The 20,848-nt window shown below is 35.6% G+C and overlaps 2 protein-coding genes across 5 annotated transcripts; one reads left to right on the plus strand and one right to left on the minus strand.

Annotated features, from left to right (window-relative positions):
- Window positions 1-3,134: 3,134 nt before the first annotated feature.
- Window positions 3,135-16,702, minus strand: LOC148609974 (uncharacterized). 4 transcript variants are annotated; one of them, XM_088541648.1, is made up of 4 exons: window positions 16,569-16,702; window positions 8,286-8,844; window positions 6,027-6,251; window positions 3,135-4,592 (listed from the first exon to the last, which is right to left on the minus strand). In XM_088541648.1, exons 2-4 carry the CDS (start codon window positions 8,818-8,820, stop codon window positions 3,361-3,363), a joined length of 1,992 nt encoding a protein of 663 aa, XP_088397774.1. In that variant the 5' UTR covers window positions 8,821-8,844; window positions 16,569-16,702; the 3' UTR covers window positions 3,135-3,360. The 4 variants fall into 4 exon arrangements, with proteins under 4 accessions (XP_088397774.1, XP_088397776.1, XP_088397778.1 ...); XM_088541650.1 differs by having other exon boundaries at window positions 16,611-16,698; XM_088541652.1 differs by lacking the exon at window positions 16,569-16,702 and adding an exon at window positions 14,894-15,015.
- Window positions 13,074-14,393, plus strand: LOC148609975 (uncharacterized). Its single transcript, XM_088543165.1, has one exon. The coding sequence runs from the start codon at window positions 13,074-13,076 to the stop codon at window positions 14,391-14,393; it is 1,320 nt and encodes a 439-aa protein (XP_088399291.1).
- Window positions 16,703-20,848: the final 4,146 nt, after the last annotated feature.

Consider the following 20,848-nt stretch of genomic DNA (forward strand, 5'->3'; position numbering starts at 1 on the left):
CGGATCAAAAATCCTCACATCAGCTCTATGCAGAATACCCTAAGGAACACTCATATTAAGTTTGGTTCTAATTGGTCCAGTAGCATCCAAGAAAAATTTTGAAAAATTGTTAACGACAACGACGACGACAGACGCCAAGAAATGTCAATAGCTCGCATGGCCCTTTGGGCCAGGTGAACTAAAAACTCGACTTTTTTGGGCGTCGTCTTTAACTCAAAATGGTTAAAGATAAGCCAACTCTGTAAAAAATTTCAAAACATAATTTCAAAAGGAACTGCAAATTGACAGCTGAATCATAAAATTCGGGACGAAAATCAGCTTTTCTATCTCTTCTAAAAAATACCATATATTTCCCCCTTTTAGCCCCTTATTTCCAAAATGGGTAGACAAAAACCTCCGAACTATAGAACCCTCCGCCATGACTATAGGAATAATGTGTTAAAAGTTCAAAAGATTGGATAGAAATTTTAACTCAAGTTGTCGTAAATAAACTTAAGTTAATGGACACAAACGGCGACAACGATAAGGTGATACCATTATACGACTGAAAAATTTGTTTGCGGTCGTATAAAACCCAGAAATATGTAGCCGTACTTCTAGTGGGTATTAAAACTCGAAATTCCCAGAGACCAAAAAAGTGATTATCTTTTGTTTCACTTCTTTTCTCCCGGATTCTTTTCAATGGCTTGTTTTGATTTTTTTTCAGCATGTGGTATTCATGATTTTGTTTCTTTTTCTTACATTTTGTTTTCGCTTCTTTTCGCTTTGTGATTTAGAAAGCTTTAAAACAAACTGCAACGATAAATGATACGACTGTCACCCATTTTTCTCTGTTTAATGGAGAGCTTCGTCGAGCACAACATGATACGACTGCAACTTTGCATACGTGTAAACTCAAAATTTGTATTTGACCTACGTAAAAATAAGGGTTTGAAGTTCATTATGGACACGATCTGCTTTAAATCAGATTATCAAGTTAAAACACAATATTGTACAAAATTTGAAATTCAATTAAAGTTGAAAGAAGTTCTGCTTTAAGGATGCTCTTAAAAAACCTTTGTCTTCGATCCATATAATACGAAGAGATATATGAAATTTGATTGAATAACGCAGGCAGGTATTTCTATAAAGAATCCGATCGGGCTACAGATATATTGATGGTCTGTGTTCATACATAACCTGAATACCTTCGACAAACATTTACGTCGTTGCCAAACCTTATATAACGCAAAAACTCGTGAAAACATACAGACACTTAACAATACTAACCCAAAACAGTTTTGGAGATAAGTAAACGAACTCGGGCCGAAAATCGAAAAAAATCTAACAACATCAATTTAAAAGTTGACAGTGTGTTTCTTGATGATGGAAGTATCAGTTTCGACGAAGAAACAATCAAAAAGCGATGGAAAGCAGTATATTCGAAACTCTTCAAGTCAGATATGCGACCCAGGTTGACAAGGCTTTTATTTGTAGTCTTGAAAAATTTAATCGTCAGATGGAAAGGGAACATAACCGGATGAAAAAGATGAATTCCTCGTACTGATCGACATGAATAGTGATATTAATTTGAATGAAATTGTAGAAGCCATGATAAACGTTAAACTAAGAGAAGCAGTTGGTGTTGTCAATTTGTAGAAAGAAATCCTACAAAACGACAATTCAGCCATTCCGCTTCGAAAGCTTTTCAACCTGTGTTTCAATCGAGGAAAAATTCCCTATACCAGTGCAAAAGTATTATCCGTTAAATTCTAAAGGTTGGAAAGGACAATCGTGATCTGCTAGGATATCGCAGCGCAAGTTTAATGTCGACCGTTTCCAAAATCTTCAGTTCTATTCTTTATTAGTGTCTTTTAACCTGTCTTGATCGTAACAAAATTTTATCCGAGGAACAAAGTAGATTTAGGAAGCTTAGATCTTGTGTCAATCATATATATACCATATGCACTACTCCTAGAACCAAGAAAACGATGAAATTAGAAACATACTTGTGCTTCGTAGACTTCTGAAAAGCGTTTGATTCCGTCAGCCATCTCTACATATGGCATAAACTTAAATTGGCAAATACGAAATATGATACGGACGATACAAAGCATGTACTCTAATATACAAAGTTGTGTACGACTGAATAGTGATTTAACGGACTGGTTCTCCATCGAGCCTCGTGTTCGACACGGAGGTAATTGCGACCCTACATTATTTGCAATTCTTATAAACGACCTCACAACCAAAATCAACTCCCTTCACTGTGGCGTAAGACTTGGTGAATTTTGAGATCAGCATTCTTTCATACGCAGACAATATTGTTTTGATTGCAGACTCTGAGATAAACCTTCAACAACAATTATCAACACTGCATCGATCGTCATCGAAGTGGCAACTTAAAGTTAAAAAAGACAAGACTTAAGTAATGTACGCAAGACTAACAGAGCCAGATCAGCTCACGAGTTTAAACTGAGAAAACAAACAATTGAATATACCGCTAGATATTGATATCTAAGACTCCAAATTTTCCACAACGCACAAGAAAACATGATACAATGACTTGAAACTGATAATGGATAATTGTGGCTTATAAGTGCGAAGTTCTTAGCAAAATTTTGTGAACGTGTTCTAATGGACAATCATTAGACCCCCCTTCCGGTTGGATCAACCACTGCAAAATTAAACTTTGAGGACCAACTGTACGTCACAGCATACTAGTATTTGACTACACAACTACGATCATGGGAAATTGGAACATAGCAGTGGAGAGAAGAAACGATATTTTCGAACTTGATGTCAACTGAAAAGCCATGTTTGCTTCTTAAAGTTTATAGCTTGATAAAAGTTATAAATTCTCGCATTGGTACTCCATCCACTCCTTCTATCTGTTTCCTTGTCTTCATTTTATGTAAATATTTATAGTGTGTGTGTCTGTTTTTCTTGTGTTTCAAATTGTATTTATGTTCTCTATATCAATTTATTTATGAGAATAAAGACATATATTGTAGGACAGGCAGCAGTACAGTGACCATATAAACTTTTCGTTAAGAGTTGAGTGTAAAATCATAAACTCTAGCTTTTTATAATAAAGATAACGAAATCAAAGTACTTATCAATAAAGGGCGAGAAATTAAAAAAAAATAATAATACTGATTTCAGAATTACATGTATTTATGAACAATGTTTGACAGTACATGTAAAAAAACTGCAATTAACTGTATTTATAATTCTTCACTCAAGTTTATATATTAACATACATCTATATCTTTCAATTTTCAAAAATATAATCTGAAAATACAATTTTTTTCTTTTGATGGTTTTTTCCCACCAGAGCCTTGTCACTTTATATGTTTAACATATTGCTCTACAACCCCTTTACTGAACCTCTCCCTGATTGTCACCGACATTATATTCTACCCAGTCCAAAGCAATGGGTGCCGATAACATTGTGTCTGTGATAGCAAAGGCATCACACAGGGCTAGGGACTGAGGAGAGATCTGCCTACATAACTCTGCTGCTAATCCATTTACTTTGGCACCAGCTTCTAATGAAAGAGTCTTGGACACAGTAAACCATCCCAAGTTTTTCTCTAGAATGTCAATGAGATACAAATGATACAGTGATGTGAGGACTGGTTTCAGGGATGTGTCAGCTTGTTCGATTGTCAAAGCAAATCTTTCACTTATGAGTCGTTCTCCGTAACTCTTTGATGCAGTTTGAATCAAGTCATTTTCCTGGTACATCCATGTGTCAAAAAGACCTTCCTTGCCTGCAGCCATCATCTTCTTACCAAGGGTCATGAACAAAATATTCTCCCTGTTAGCAAGCAGATTGTGCAAAAACTTCAAATTAGTAAGATCCTCTGTTAGTGATTTATCAACTTTCAGAGGTTTAAATGTTTCAAGTCTTTCTTTTGCTACTTTTTGCATGAGGACACTGTTGTCTCCTTCAGCAGTCTGAGCAGCATGGGCACTGCCAAGAAAGCTGCCAAATCGATTACAAGACAAATAACCTTGACCTCCACATCTTTCTCTAGAGATGGACACAGTGTCTTCAAAATGCCATCCAACTAAGGCTTTTATGACACAACACATTGTGACGACCTCTGCATGTTCTGATCCATCTTCTTTCTGGAAGGCCCAACGATCTTTGATGTAATCCAGTCCAAAGTTCATTGCATAAGTTCGAGCAAGCAGTGGTATCAGAGCACGCTGTTGTAGTTGATACTGGAGTATTGGGGTATCAGATTTCCCAGTCTTCCCAACAGCCAATCTGGTAGCAGCATATCTCAAAGCTATGGACAGGCAAGCTTTTGACCCACCCTGAGCCATACTTGCAATACAAATTCTCCCAGATAGCAGCTGATCAGCAACAGTAAGAAACCTAGCCCTTCCTGAACCTTTAATGTTGGTTACAAAGCTCCCATCATCTTCAATATCCGAATATTTGTTGAGAAGATTCTCTTTAGGTACTCTGACATTGTCAAAGAACAGTTTAGCATTGTCTACCCCATTAAGTCCCATTTTGTATCCCATATCTTCTACTCTGACTCCAGGCATAATCTTGAGATCCTTGTCCCTAATCCTCACCAAAACTCCATGGATTCCTGGAAAAAAATAATTATATTCATATACCAATAAAATCAATTCTTCATAATAAATACAAAATATTTTGCCAACCTTTCTTGCATAGGAAAAACAAATACAGAAGTTGGAGTAGCTAAATGTAGCAACTACAAGTATAAGGGTTCGCAAGATAAACATGGTTATGAGGTATATAAGAACTTACCATACGAATGTTATTAGTGTCAGTCAGTCCCAGTAAGAATCAGGCAGTGGGTGAAACATGGGGAAAAAAACCATCATTCTGATTATGCACATTGTAATTTGACTATTTGCACCACCAGAATCGAGTAAAAAAGACAATATTTTCCATATCATGTTGGTGCATTGAGTTATAATTTCATTGAAATGCACTGAAAATAAACATTTCAAGGGCAGAAAACTCTGTCAAAAACCTCATTTTTCTAACATTCAACTGAAAAATTTCTGAGCAAATCCAGTGATGCAGAGATTAAATAGTGTTATTTTCAAATAGAGAAATCATTCTTTGGTGATATTATATTGTCAGATTGGTGGGTTTTTGACATGCATGTTTCTGATTTTTTCCACTTTGCCTGATTCTTTCAAACACTTAATTACACTTAATAAATATAATGAAGGCCAAATTAAATTAATTTCTTGGTTGTCAGACCACCCCTTGTCTCTTCTGTGACTGCCTCTTTTTCAATTTACATCGTCATACCAACAAAAATAAAAACAACTCCATCATCATGACTCTATAAAAGGCACCTGACAACTGTCTTGGAACAATCAATCACTTATGTACCTACCTTCCTCATTTACTTTCATAAAAAAAAAATTAACTTACATTGGTAAATAGCCTTAGACAATGGTTTTTTTCCTAAAGGAAGCAGATAAATCTCTTTGTATACAAATAATGAAGAATTCAAGTCTGCCTCTGGTAAATATTCCCAAACTAGTATCAGTTGTATATATATATGATTACACTTGTAGTATTGAGAATACATCGATTTACAGCAAATAATTCAAGCAGAAAATAATCTTTAAGATTCAAGAGGGAGATATCCCAAGATAAGCCAGTAGTCTCAACATGTTTATTGATTGTTTTTTTGTACTGCCCTCTTGAGAGAGAGTAGAAAATTGAATATCTTAGTAAACTAAAAATTGTTTTTAATGACCATTTTATATGTATGAATTAAAATCTATCTAAAACCCAACCCCTTTGGTTTAGACAACTAACATGTACTTATATAGGTATCATCGCTAGAAACTCACAGTTGACTACACTTTATAAATCATGTGTTTCCGACAATGATAGATTTAAATGTAAAATACTTGTATAGGTTTCATCGCTGGAAACTCACGGTTGACTACACTTCATAAATCATAAGTTTCCGACAATGATAGATTCAAATGTAAAATACGTTAACAATATCTCCCCTAAAAAAACTACAAACCCTGATTTTTTCCATCAACCATCAGCTGAGCAAACACTATGATATGTTTAGCATGGACAGCACCATTTGTGATCCAGTATTTCTGAGCTGTAGTAGTGGGTGTGTTGACAATCAGTTCCTGAGTAGATTTGTCATACGTAGCGGTTGTCTCCATTTCTACTGCATTGTTGCCATAGCCTAGTTCAGTCAAGCCAAAACAGCCTATGTCATCTAAGGTATCTATTCCTTTAAAATAATCATAAAATTGAGAATAGATGATAATGACAGCAAACTTTCTGTTCTAGTGAACTCTCTGATCAGCCAATTAGAATTAATCTTTCATGATTTTGAAAGCATTATTTTAAGGACAAAACCTGAGGATTCTAAAAATGTCAGCTGAACAGAAAGTAGAATGGAGTGAGTGTTGTCAGATCCTACATGCAGTGGCTGAATGAAACAATTGATAAGTATAATTTTAATTATATTGGTATGACAGTTTGTATTTCCATGAAATACGTTGATTGATTGATTTTGGCTTAATGTCCTATGGCAGATATTTCAAACATTTCAGGATGAACGCATTTGTTCAATCTAACAGACCCTGTTTTGTACCAGTACAATGCAATGAGCCAGAATTTCAATGTGCTAGGTAATGGAGGTAACCCCTCAAGTAAGTGCATGTATGTCAACCCATTTAGACACGAAATATGTATTCTGACTCAACCAGTCATCAATCTACCTCCGATATGAAGCATACTGGGTGGGAAAGCAGCAAGTTTTGATATAACTTGGCCAGGCAAATACACAAGATCACAGTTGCCATTCATCCAATACATATAGATTTTTACGGGCTACAGAATATTCCATCATAAAAAATACATGTAAGTAACTGACAACTATTCAAATTTGAAAGACCAATGGCGGATCCAGAGTGGGATGCACGGGGTTGCCATTTTTTTGTCATTTTGTCAATTTGTCTTTCAAATGTGTAAAATTGACAAAAAATGGCCAATAACATCCAAGTTAATGAGAAATAAATTACATAGAAAGCATTGAATTTCATTGAAAAAAAAGAGTTAACTCTTTCATTTTGTGCAAAATTTAGTTGTTTTCTTAAGGAAGTATTAAATCTTTTTCTGAGGCATCCATTGTTGATCTAATATATGTACTATTGGACATATGTATATATGATACATACATTACATTGGAACAAAAAAAATGTGGGATAAAAATTGCCATGTGTCGAACATGTCACTGAAACTGTCGTTTCTAAATGGAGCCAATTAAATGTACATGTAAATGTAAGTATAATCATATACTGTCGTAAAATATAATCAACACAGTTACAATTGTATTGCATTTGTTTATATTGAACTTTAGTTTGGCAACTAAAACATATAGGTACATGTATGAGTTTTGCGTAACAATGATAACCAAAAAAAGTTTTCTTTATCATAGTAAATTGCAATAACTTATGGTCAACTTTCCCTAAATCTATGATTTAAATATGGTGTAGACTGAAATTTTGGCATGGCAGTTTTTTTTCATGATTTTTGCGGTAAGACCTGTCATGGAGAAATTAAACCATAGTGACTATAATCATTGGCAATGCAATCAACAATTTGAAGCTGCAGAAAAGTAGATTGATCACAGAAACCACAAAAATAAATTACAGTACGAGTTCCACAAATTACAAATGTACTTCAAACTTGTAAGATGTTCAAAAATAATTGGTGCAACTTTACTGAAATCAGAATAGTCAAATCATAATAGTCAAATTAAAATAGGGAAAAACCAGTCAAAACTGAACGCTTTTTGGACTGAAACATTTGGTAAGTGTAAACAATGGCTCAATCTGCATTGAACAAAAACTGATTTAACCAGGTCAACAAATGACAGGAAATAGGCAAGAACTGGAGTAACAGTAGAACCTTGTGTCAAACTCAGATAAATCAATGTAATTGTCAATCCCTGCAAAAGTTCCCTTTACATAATGCATTTAAATCTTTGATACATCAAACTCTGATGAGTCCCAATCCTGTTTAACTTGAGGAATTCACCCAGTCCCTCTGCTTGCAATATAATAAACAGTGAATCATAGCAATTAAATCAATATTTGAAAAACCCAAATTTTTCTTTTAAGCGAAAGAAAATCAAGTTTGATTGATACAGATGGGACTTCAGAAAATGCCTCAGATTTTTAATGCAGTCACATTTAGACTAAGAAAGGTTCAACATAACAGTATATGTACAATATGGAAAGTAACTACAATAATTTACCCTTTAATAATTTGCTGTGATGTCTCTCTGTACCAAGTTTCAACACAGTTCCACCAAAAAGATTAAACTGCACTGTCATCTTGGTGGTCATGGCAGGGTCAATAATGGCAGCCAATTCATGTGTAGCAAAGACACGCAAGGGATTATTTCTAAAATCTAGTACTGAAATGAAGCCAGCATCACAAATCCGTTTCAACCTTTTTAAAGCTATGTCTCTTTCTTCGGCCAGTGGAATGTTGTACTTAGGTATCATCACAGGATCACTGACAAATTGGCGGAACTGTTTACGCATTTCATGATTGTCATGGTCCAGTAACTCTGTCATTTTTGGAATGTCAAATGATGCCTGTGGCATATTCTTTCTCAGCTCATTTGGTTTTGCAGTAGCAGCAGTAACCTGATATCGAATAATAGGTCCATATATCTGTTTCTGATAAATACCCTGTCTGCTTTGTGAAATCAAAGGCAGAGGACTGCTTTTATACTGGTGCTGTAAAATGGAAACTACAGCTCTGATCTGCCGGGATCGTAACATGTCTACTTCCTTTCAAATACCAACCTGAAAGAAAAACAAACTCTGTAATACACAGTTGACTATTTTATCCTAATGAAAATGTTTAATAAGAATGTCAACATACATTTTATTTCAATGTAAATGCAGTCCTAGGCAGTCATTGATGTACATTGTATTCTGGAAGATAAAAATACAGAGTTCAAGGTCAGAAAATTAAGGATCAGCATTTTGGGATCATTTTTATGTTACATGTACTTGATAGACACTTCAAACAAGAGGCTCCCAGGAGCCTGAATCACTCACCTGCTTAAATTTTTCCGTTCAGAAAGACACAACATTTTGCCTTTAAAGAGCAATAACTCTAACAAGGATTCACCCCAAAACTTTGACCCCCACAAACTTTTGTAGGCCCTATCATAAGTATCAATTCAGCAACTGAAAGTTTCATTCTATCATAGTTTTCAAAATATTGGCTGAAAACAGTAAAAAAAGATGTCATTTTTCGACTTTCAAGGGCTACAGCTCTTACTCGGAGTCGTCCGACAACTTTAATCCCTTGGAGACCTTTGTGGGCCTTATAATAATAATCATTTCAGCAACTAAAAGAATTTGGCTAAACCTGATGGTTTTGGATATATGCAAAAAAGTACTGTCTAACCCCTATGTTTCATTTTTAGTAACAGAGGCCATATTTATCCCACATCAGCTCTATGAAGGATACCCCAAGAAACATTCATACCAAGTTTGGTTCCAATTGGTCAAATAGTGTCAGAGGAGAAGATTTTTGAAAGAAATAAACATTAAAATTAGCAAAAGAAACGTTGAAAAAGGGCAATAACTCAAACATAGCTGAACAGATTATAATGAAAATTTGATCACAGATAGATCTCATCATGCTGAACACTTTTACCCCATCAATTTAGGTAAACCTAACGATTTTGGAGAAATATGCAAAGAACTACTGTCTAACCTCTATGTTCTATTTTTAGTAATGGCAGCCATGTTTTTCAACAGATCATAAATCCCCAAACCAGTTCTATGCAGGATACCTCTAGGAACATTCATACCAAGTTTGGTTTCAATTGGTCAAGTAGTTTCAGAGAAGAAGAGTTTTGAAACATTGTCAACGACGGACAACGATGATGGACAACAACGACAGACGCCAAATGATGGCAATAGCAATTAATAACAATTTTCTGTTCTTGCCACCCTTTCAGATGGAGTACAGAGCTTGGGTAATTGTTTAAGTTGTCCCATAAATTATCTATTGTTTCCTAAATATAAACAGGTATTTTCACCCTAAGTTTTAAAACAATTCCTTAGGTAATTATGACTATTCGAGACAGCTAAAATGATGCCCTTTGTCAATGGACAAATTTAATGTTAGAAAAAGCTTGGTTCTCTCAAATTAAAACAAATAAATGCATCTCATCTCATCTGGACTACAAATATACAAAAGATACATGTATTGTGCTACATTAGTACCATATAACAAGTTATGTCCCTTTATTGTATTATTGTGTAATGTCTTATGTTATCTGATGGATATCAATGTTAAATGTAAATGCCCTTGAGGGACAATTCAAATTTTAATTTGAATTTTAATTGAATTTCTTTAATGTTAAATGTAAATGCCCTTGAGAGACAATTCAAATTTTAATTTGAATTCAAATTGAATTTCTTTGTTTATTTTCATCAAAGCCAAGACATTTAAATCACATATATTGTCTAAGGGAATGTACATTAAAGGGAGAAGTCACTTGTATTAATCTATATAGAACACTGCCATTGCTACATGTAACAGCCTATTCATTAGCCAATTTTCTCAAATTCTGTGTTGGAAGTTGGTGTTTGCTAAGGGTGTTTGTGAAAACCACTGGATGGACTTTGATGAGTGATGTCCCAAATCGGAATTTCCCAAAAAATTGGAGAATTGCAACATGTATTCTTTATTTGTTTAAAATATGAAGAATATAAATATTTTTTCCATTTCAAAATTAGGTCTTTTAAGACAAATAAGCAAAAATGATTGTATAGACTTTGTTAGGAGTGACCAGTCCCTGTAATATAAAGTCCCTGGTTTTAGACAAAACAACAACAACAATTTCATCAGCATACATAAGACAATCAACTGATCGACTACTACAGACACAAGACTGCTCCATCGGATCAAATTAATACAGGGAAGATAATGTAAGCATAGAAGGATGTGAAAAATTCCCAACAATGTTAGAATTGTCAAATTTGCAAAGAAATTCCTTAAGTAATTATGCATATCCAAGACAGCTAAAACGCAAAGCAAATTTTTGGTCATTCCTTCTGCTGGACTTGAACTTGTAATGCTATGCTGGACATCTTCGGCAACACTGCACAAGGTCCAATGCCCTAGACCACTCAGCCAGCTTGGTTATACGCTTGGTTGTATTATCAACTGGCTTCTGTATACTTATGGCCAGAAAAAGCATCAATATCCGGTTTGTACCTTCAGTTTCAGGAGCTTAAAAACAGCATCATGGCAGCTTCATTTGCATATACTTTGTAAATGCGAATGAGGCCCAAACCAGTCTTGGAAAATATTTGCTAGTTTCGATGATTAAATACAAATCGAATCACAGCTTTTGCAAGATAGGGTTGGCCGTAACAGTCTGCAGTATGGCGCCCAGATGTTTACGAAAATGACGTAATAAGTAATACCCACAATTCATGAGTACTTAAAAAATTGCAAAACAATAACAAAACAAAAACGAATGAAAAGAATTGATTAAAAGAGAATCGAAACGAAACAATTCAGAACAAAATGAATCAAAACGAAATAAAAACAAAATAAAACGATACAAATCAAAACAGTATGAAACGAAACTAAATGAAATAAGAGAAATCTGTAGATGTTCACAGTTTATAGGGACCATAATGTTTACCTATACAGGACATCTCGACCAAAAGAGATTTCGGACCATGACAATCCATAATTCCTTACGAATGCCGAACATTGCTGCCCATAGACATATCAGACCATGACACTTAGGATAATGCATTAGGACAATTAAAATTGTATATCATTACAAAATTTACCATACTGAAAGGCTATTAGAATAATTTATTTGAGCTGACAAAAATTATCAAAGGTGTTTTTAAGTACTGTTTCTTCAAGTGTAAAAAGGTTTCACCTCACAGGCAAACAAGCGGCTGTGTTTCGCCTTCCTCATATTATCATAAAAATATTGCTTTCGATGGCCGGGTCATTCAAACATATAATGTATAGACTTTTCCTATCGACACTATCTTCCCATTTATACCCTCTTTTCCGCAATATTGAACGTCTGTGCGCATGCCCAACAAAATGGCAGGAATTTTGAACAGCTCCTGATATTTTTTGATATTTTTCACATTTCTAAATCCTAAATTGATTACAAAATTGTAGTGGTCAGTGGGTAAGATTGCATTACACAAACATCACACAGAGAAACACACCTTGAAGGCCATCATACAGAATTTTGCCCAGTAGTTGTAACCGTCAGTTTTTTTTTTTTCTGATGGGACCGTAAACAATAATGGCGACTATGACACCAAAACTGATCTTAGTCATCTTAATACAAGGCTTCATCATCCGATACACATCTATCCATCTGAGAGATGAATTTCACACACTTATTATCGTAAACAACCATACCTGTTCAACAGATTACGACTGTGTTGTTATTAGAGTGATTACTAATCAGAACAATGGGAGGGATATGCATGCATTTCTAAAACATCGACCTAGTTTAGGTTACAGACCACCAATTCAACCAATGAGCATTTGGAACGTACGCAAAAATAGTCCTACGCAGAAATTACCCCTGTTCCTCATAGTGCTGTGAAAAAAGTTCTCATCTTATTTAAAAAATTTAAACAGTTTCTGAAAGGAAAAACATTTCTGTACATTTTATAGGTGCATTTTGCTTCTTGTGATGTGAAGCCTAATCTCCATAATGATTTTTAAATATACCCCTATCTTGTGAAAACACTGGGATTTCCCATGCTATTTATAGACCCTTCACTTCCGATGACCAGTACTGCACTGCAAGTCTGCTAACCCCACATGCCATTCTGAGGATTGTGAGCTGACATATGTAGAATCATGCTGATATATAGTCCTCTGCAGGTTAAAGTTAAGGTAAAGTCCAGAGAAGCCATTGAATATTGTGAAATTAGCATAGAAGCCTATGGAAAGTGGAATTAGTGGTTTTTAGCCTAGTATCATCTTAGCATACCTGTCCATGTTCCTTATCACAATGGCTAATGATGTAAACATCAATCCTGGACCATCAATATCTAGTTCAATTTACCCATGCGGTACTTGTGACAAGCCAGTTACATGGGATGATAAAGGCATTGTATGCGATACATGCAACCAATGGTATCATGCAAATTGTCAGTCCATGAGATCTAGCCTATACTTAGAACATGTCAACGACTCTGCTGTCGCTTGGGATTGCCTTGCCTGTAACTGCCCAAACTATACATCATTTTGCTTCTCCATGGTTTTCAGTACATCAAACCAGTTTAGTGTGTTATCAGACACCTCCTTTGCCAGTCCAGTTCCATCTAACCAAATTAAACCAGTGCATACGTCAACACCAACGAGAACAACGTCAACATCAAAGCGAGTAAAACAACAACCACTAAGAATATTAAATGTAAATTTCCAGTCCATTAAAACAAAGCAACATCTGATCGACAACATGATTAGCAGTATAAACCCAGATATAATATTTGGCACAGAAACTTGGGTTGATAGCAGTATAAAAGACCCACAGATTTTTCCATCAGGCTATACCATTTTCAGAAACGATCGCAATCTATCAGGCGGTGGTGTCCTTATAGCAGTAAAAAACAACTACATTGCTACAGCTACACCGGAACTACAAACTGACTGTGAAATAGTATGGTGCAAGTTAGAGCTGGTCGGCCACAAAGCTATATACCTTTGCACTTACTACAACCCTAGAACATCCAATGAAGAGAGTATGAACCAATTTGGCAAGAGCTTGGATAGAGCTTCCAGAATAAAAAATGCTTTCGTAGTGGTAGCTGGAGACTTTAATCTTCCTGGCTGGGACTGGAAAGGAAACACACTAAAGGTGAACACTCAGTATGCAAAAATTCATCATAATTTTACAGACATATTAGACGATCATGGTCTTACACAAATAGTAGAAGAACCAACTAGAGGTACCAACACCTTAGATCTCGTCATCACAAACCAACCTTCTAGTTTCCGTAGGACAGAGATCATTCCAGGAATATCCGACCATGACATTGTTTACACTGAAATAGATATCATTCCAACTAGACAACAACAGAAACCACGACAGATTCCACTGTATAGCAAAGCAAAATGGGAAAATGTTGTCAATGATGTCAAATCCATCCATGAAGAAATCATCAATATGAAGAGCAATGGGGAATCAGTGAAATCTATGTGGAACCTTTTTCAGTCTAAATTAGATGACAGCATGAAAAGAAACATACCACACAAAACAGCAAAAAATAAAGATGGATGTCCATGGATAAACAGGGACTTAAAGAGATTGATCCGTAAGAGAGACTGATGCTATAAACGAAAGAAGAAATCTGGCAACAAAGCGGATAACGAGAAATATAAAAAGTTAAAACAGGAAACACAGAGACAACTTAGGCAAGCATATTGGCAGTATATAGAGGGCATAGTGACACCAGAAACAGATGACTGTGCTAGAAGTGGAAACCGTATGAAACGCTTCTGGACCTACATAAAGCATAAAAGATCAGATAACAATATACCACCATTGAAAGCAGATGGAACGTTACATTCAGATTCCTAAGATAAAGCTAACATCTTATATAAACAATTCCAGAAGGCATTTTCAACCAAGTCCAAAGTATCAGTTGAATCTTTAACTGACACCTGTAGTATGAAAGGTACATACGATACCATGCCAGACATCCAGATTACAGAAGTGGGTGTTACTATACTATTGAAAAACCTGAACCCTCACAAAGCACCTGGACCGAACAATATTACACCAAGAGTCCTGGAAGAACTGGCCATTCATCTATCACCGATAGTTACCATCATATACAGAGAGTCCTATAACACCGGAGAAATACCCAGTATCTGGAAAACAGCCTTCGTTTGTCCCATCTTCAAGAAAGGCAAGAAGTTTGAGGCTATAAACTATCGTCCAGTATCTCTGACTTGTATCGCCTGCAAAATAATGGAACATATCATCACCAGCAATATCATGGCACATGCTGACAGACATGATATATTACATCCACTACAGCATGGGTTCCGGAAAGGTCTGTCCTGTGACACTCAACTTGTTGAGTTTGTTGATGATATAACCAGAAACCTTGACAACGGTAAACAAACGGACTGTCTGATTATGGATTTTAGTAAAGCTTTTGACAAAGTGTGCCACAGCTTATTGACCCACAAATTACATCATTATAGGATAAGAGGTAACACCAACAGATGGATACAAAGCTTTCTAAATAATCGAAATCAGGCAGTAGTTGTAGAAGGAGAAACATCCAAATACATACAGGTGGAATCTGGTGTTCCTCAGGGATCGGTTTTGGTCCCCAGCTTGTTCTTACACTACATCAACGACATGCCAGAAAACATCATATCAAAAACCAGATTGTTTGCAGACGACACTATTGTATATCTTACAATAACATCTGATATTGATAAGATAAGTCTACAAGATGACCTAAATAAATTGGCAGAATGGGAACAAAGATGGAAAATGAGCTTCCATCCCGAGAAATGCAATGTTCTGTCAATCTCAAGAAAGAAACAGCCTATTCAGAACAGCTATTTCCTCCATGGTCATGAACTGGAGCACGTAACAACTGCGAAATATCTAGGAGTTTCTATAACATCAGATATGAAGTGGAACCAGCACATATCAAACATCTGCAAGAAAGCAAACAACACTTTGAGCTTCTTGAGACGAAATCTTAACATCAGAAATGCCAACATTAAGGAGAAAGCTTACCAGTTATTAGTTAGACCAACCATGGAATACGCATGCACAACCTGGGACCCATACTTGAAAGAGGACAAACACCGGATTGAAATGGTCCAGCGTAGAGCGGCCAGATATGTAGCGAACAGATACCACAACACTTCTTCAGTTACCAACATCCTAGAAGATCTAAAATGGCCAACACTAGAAGAACGTAGGAGGAGAGCTAGACTCGTACTAATGTACAAACTGGCAAATGGTCTGGTGAAAATCGACGCGACCAACAGATTGAGCAGTCCAGTAAGACTCAGTCGAAATATGGGCCTACACTCCTACCAATTACCATCATGCAACACAATACTGAGGAAAGAGTCATTCTACCCAAGAACCATCCGGGACTGGAATGCTCTGCCCACTGACATTGCCTCTGCCAAGAGTCTTGAATCTTTCAAGGCTCATTTACTTGATTAAATTAATCAAGTTGTTTTTACTTGCACAGTTAATTGTACAGCACTTTGTTAATTTTTCTTTTAATGGCAACAAAGTAAAATATGGCATTGCGCACTAAAAGTGACAGTATCATCAGTAATTGATGGCGGTCGCGAACTGGTAGAAGTAGAAGTCTTATGTCAGTGCTACAGACAAGAACATGAGCCATGAACTTTGGACCCGAACGTTATAGTCTACCAAGCCAGCAAGGAGACATGCGAAAAACAACTTCTATCAAAACATGGGCATTCTGTAAAAAAAAGTATAACTGCATGAAAGTACTTAGTGTAGACTTCAAATTTGTAATCTTCACTTGGAGCATACACCTAATTCTCGAGCTGAAACTTCCCGGGATTTGTTTACATCGATAAGGAAACGGGAGCTTACTCTAATCTAATGTATCAAGTCGTCCCATTTGGTTTGGTTGTCCTTTTTTTAAGTAGCAGACAGAACGCTATTCATGCATGTCAAAACCAACCGAATTCACTTTCGTTTTTTCTTATTCAGAATCAGCTATAGACCGGACCATAGATATACCCAAGAATACCTCAAAATATACACTTGAACCTTCAAATTGATCGAAATCTGTTTTATTTTATGAAAGATAATATTTCGATTCAGTATTCATATCATTTGCATAAACAATCACTTGCCTTGTTAATCTCATTTGAATATACTATGGTGAGAAATGTCTTCACGGTTGACTGATCACCAGGCTGGACACACTTTGTTCTTACATATTAAAAAAAGAATACATAATACAAGTATATACAGTGAGAATGCAGCCGTGGATCCGTTAATATGAACGAACAAGTGCTGGGTGCATTTAATTGTCTATCGCATTGACAATCCGTCTGTTGTAATTCACCCGTTTTAAATAGATGTATATATATATTTTTAATTTCCATTAAAAATATTATGTTTCAATAGAAAATATATGTTTTCAATAATTTTCATGATTACTCTATAATGTTTTGGGTATTCTGGGTAGTCTTGGGTATTTCCTTGGACCCGTTATAGACAGCTGAATCGCTATATAAATGACGTATTATCGTTAAACAATCCTTAGCTTCGGGGATTTTATACATCGCATCTACCCCAAAGAACTTGGGATAAAGGATATACTGCAGACACTGTGAAGTCAGCTTCATATCTTGGCCCACACTTAGAGATCAAGTATCTCCCGATCATTTTTATTAAGAAACCATCATAAACTTGTGTCGTTTTGGTTCTGGTTAACATTAACGCAATTCAAGTTTTACTATTGCCTTATCTGTTACATCTTTTATTACTCTACCAGTGCTAGAGGTTGTCTGGCAAGCTAGTTTTTATCAACACTCCCAAAAAGATAGGTCCAAATATGTGTGCATAATTAAGCATACCAGCATTTTAACCTCAGTAATATGTATGGTTATACCAGGATACATGGTTACAAAGTAACAGGGCAGTAATTTGTAATTGGTTACTTGAAAATAAAAAAAATACAGATAGTGTATGCCTCTTCGATAGTAACTATTAATACAATCAAAGATAAATTTGAACTTTTTAATGTTTTTCTTCTACTGTTTCTCAGCTTTCAGTGCATTTTTAGTCAAGTCACATGGGTACACTGGTTACATTAACTATATTTAAGGTTACAGTGAATTTGAGTTTCTTTCTAAACCTAGGTTACTCTGGTTACAATGGTTACATGGGTTACATCTTAATATTTAATATTTTCCTTGCAAAGTTTCTCAGTTTTTCAGTGCATTTTTAGTCAGGTTACGTGGGTACACTGTTTACATTAACTATTTCCAAGGTTACAGTAAATTTGAGTTTCTTTCTAAACCTGTGCAGGTCCGGGTGTTAAAAGAATAGGCCTGCAGCAGCGCTAAGCTTGTCGTAAAAGGCGACTAAATAGTGCTCAGAACCCTAGCCGGGGCCTAGGGCGCTCTGTCCACAGAGCAACTGGGATGTGTGCCCCAGGTGGTGGAATGGGGTACCCCGGCGTGTTACATGCTGGGGTTGTCAGGCTATAATACGGAAAACCTGACCGCAAACCATAGCGGTGTACCGTGTTGGGAAAGATGCCACGTTCCTCGCACGTTAAAGAACCCTACTGTGGTATTCTCCCGGAGTAAGAACCATAGGGCTCCGCCATAGGAGGCTAAATTGCCCGACCCTACCCACCTCTCCCTATATTTCCAGTGGCAATCAAAATTTTTCGACCCCATTGTCCTTGTGACCCATCCCTTTTTCATTTCATCATTTCATGTTCATTTTATCATCAAATTCATGTTCATCGTCTGAATATAGCTGAAATATTGCTGCTCGGACGTTAAACCCCAACAAACAAACAAACTTTTTAAACCTCAAATCCAAGAGCAGCAAGAGCCAGAGCATGAACCAAACCAACAGCAACCAGAACCAGAACCATGGCTAGACCAGCAGCTTCCAGAGCAGCATCCACCTATACTCTCTACAGTTGGACCAGCAACAAAAAAGAAAGGTGCGGTCGGTGCCAGAAGAAGGGTTCTGCACTTCTTCTCTGGATCCAGTGTGATGCCTGCCATCAATGGTACCACAAGAAGTGCACAGACCTAACAACAACCAAGTGCAGGATAATAGAGAAGACAAATGCAGAGTGGAACTAGTACTGTGGTTGCTGAATTAACACTTGAGACATACCAATGAACTTTTATTGTAATATTTTAAATTTTCTATATTATAAGATTTAGTACCTGATACAATTTTAAGAAATTAGATATGGTCTTGAACATCGCTGACACTTTCAATTTTTCTAGTTGATAAACTCGTAAAAATTTAAAAAATTGTTTCTGTATTTCAAATTTATGCTATAAGTTGACATAGCTTTACAGTAAATATTTCTTATTTCTTTCAAATTCCTTACAAATATTTGCAGTATTTATATGATTGGTATTTTCCAATTATTATTAACAAATATTAATTAAAAAGATATATATTTTCAATTGAAATTTAAATAACAAAATTATAATCATATTTCACATACTTTTACTGCATGTATATATTTTGTTATACATATTAATTTATTTTGTTGAATACTTTTACATGTATGTACATTATTTGTCAAAATAAATTATATCTTTAAAAAAAATATTGTTTTTGTACCAATATTATGACACAAATCAACCCATGCAACCATTGTAACAGTTTACCCATGTATCCTGACTAAAACTACATTAAAAACAAAAAAGAAACTAAAAGAAAAACATTAAATAATGAGATGTAACCATAGTAACCTGGGTTAAGAAAGAAAATTCAAATTTACTGTAACCTTAAATGAAGTTAAAGTAACCAGTGTACCCACGTAACCTGACTTAAAATGCACTGAAAATTAAAAAACTGTACAAGGAAAATATTAAATAATAAGATGTACTAGTAAACCATGTAACAATTGTAACCATAGTAACCTGGGTTTAGAAATAAACTCAAATTTAATGTAACCTTTAATCCAGTTAAAGCAACCAGTGTACCCACGTAACCCGACTTAAAATGCAGTGAAAACTATGAAACTGCACAAGGAAAACATTAAATGATTAGATGTTACCGGTGCAACCATTGTATACAGTTAATGCAACCATTGTACCCATGCATGTAACCTGAATAAAAATGTACCACTGTGGTTGTGCATAAAGGAAAAAGTTGAAACAGGGTTTTCAATGAAATGTGTACAAGTGTAACCATGTAAAAAGTTGTTACCATACCTATTATAAGCAGTGGCGGATTCAGGGGGCGGGGGACGGGCCCTCCTTAGAAAATTGCAATTTTTAAAAATTGTTGAAATTTGTTCAAGATACCCTCAGAATGCAGGATTTGAGGTTTAATATTTCAAAATTTTCTTGGGTGGCATGCCCCTAACCCCCCTAGCAAATTCTGATCACTTCGTGATCCTCACCGGTGATCCTGTCAAGGAATATTTTTTGGGCCACCCCTTAACTAAAACTCTGGATCCGCCACTGATAAGGGTTACAAATGTTGATATATTGGATTTTGCGCAGATTTCTTGCCTTGTTGGAGCTTATAAAATATTTATATTTGTATTCATAATTCGTATGTATGCGATCCTTTGGGTATTTTTAAAGTATTGACTATTGATAAATAGCCTTCAGTTAAAAATGGAAGTGACCATCAATATACGATATATTCGTAAATGACAACTGTTGCGTGAATATGTTAACGGTTAATTAAAATATTTGAATAGGCATGAAGTGATTTGTAAGGATAACGGTATTTGTTTATCCAATCTACAATATCAAAAGACATGTAATCTTTGAATGTATCGCTCTATATGCTTATCTTTGTAGTGGAGTGCTGCTATGATCCTTTATAATATATGGTGGTGGTTGGGAATCGTAGATTGTCATTCTGTACCAGTATTCGGACTTATAATCAAATCCTTTGGACTGAACAGAATTATACTGGATCCACACCTTTTATACGCACCATTATTTAACCTGCACATGCATAATTTTGCTCAAGTACAGTTGCTTTATCAGTTCTCATCAAATTATGATGTGTGCTTCAAGTAGTGGAGAAAATAT

Source organism: Perna viridis, chromosome 8 (assembly GCF_037379345.1).
Source record: "Perna viridis isolate PV_CMFRI_1.1 ecotype Kerala chromosome 8, ASM3737934v1, whole genome shotgun sequence".
NCBI lineage: Eukaryota > Metazoa > Mollusca > Bivalvia > Mytilida > Mytilidae > Perna > Perna viridis.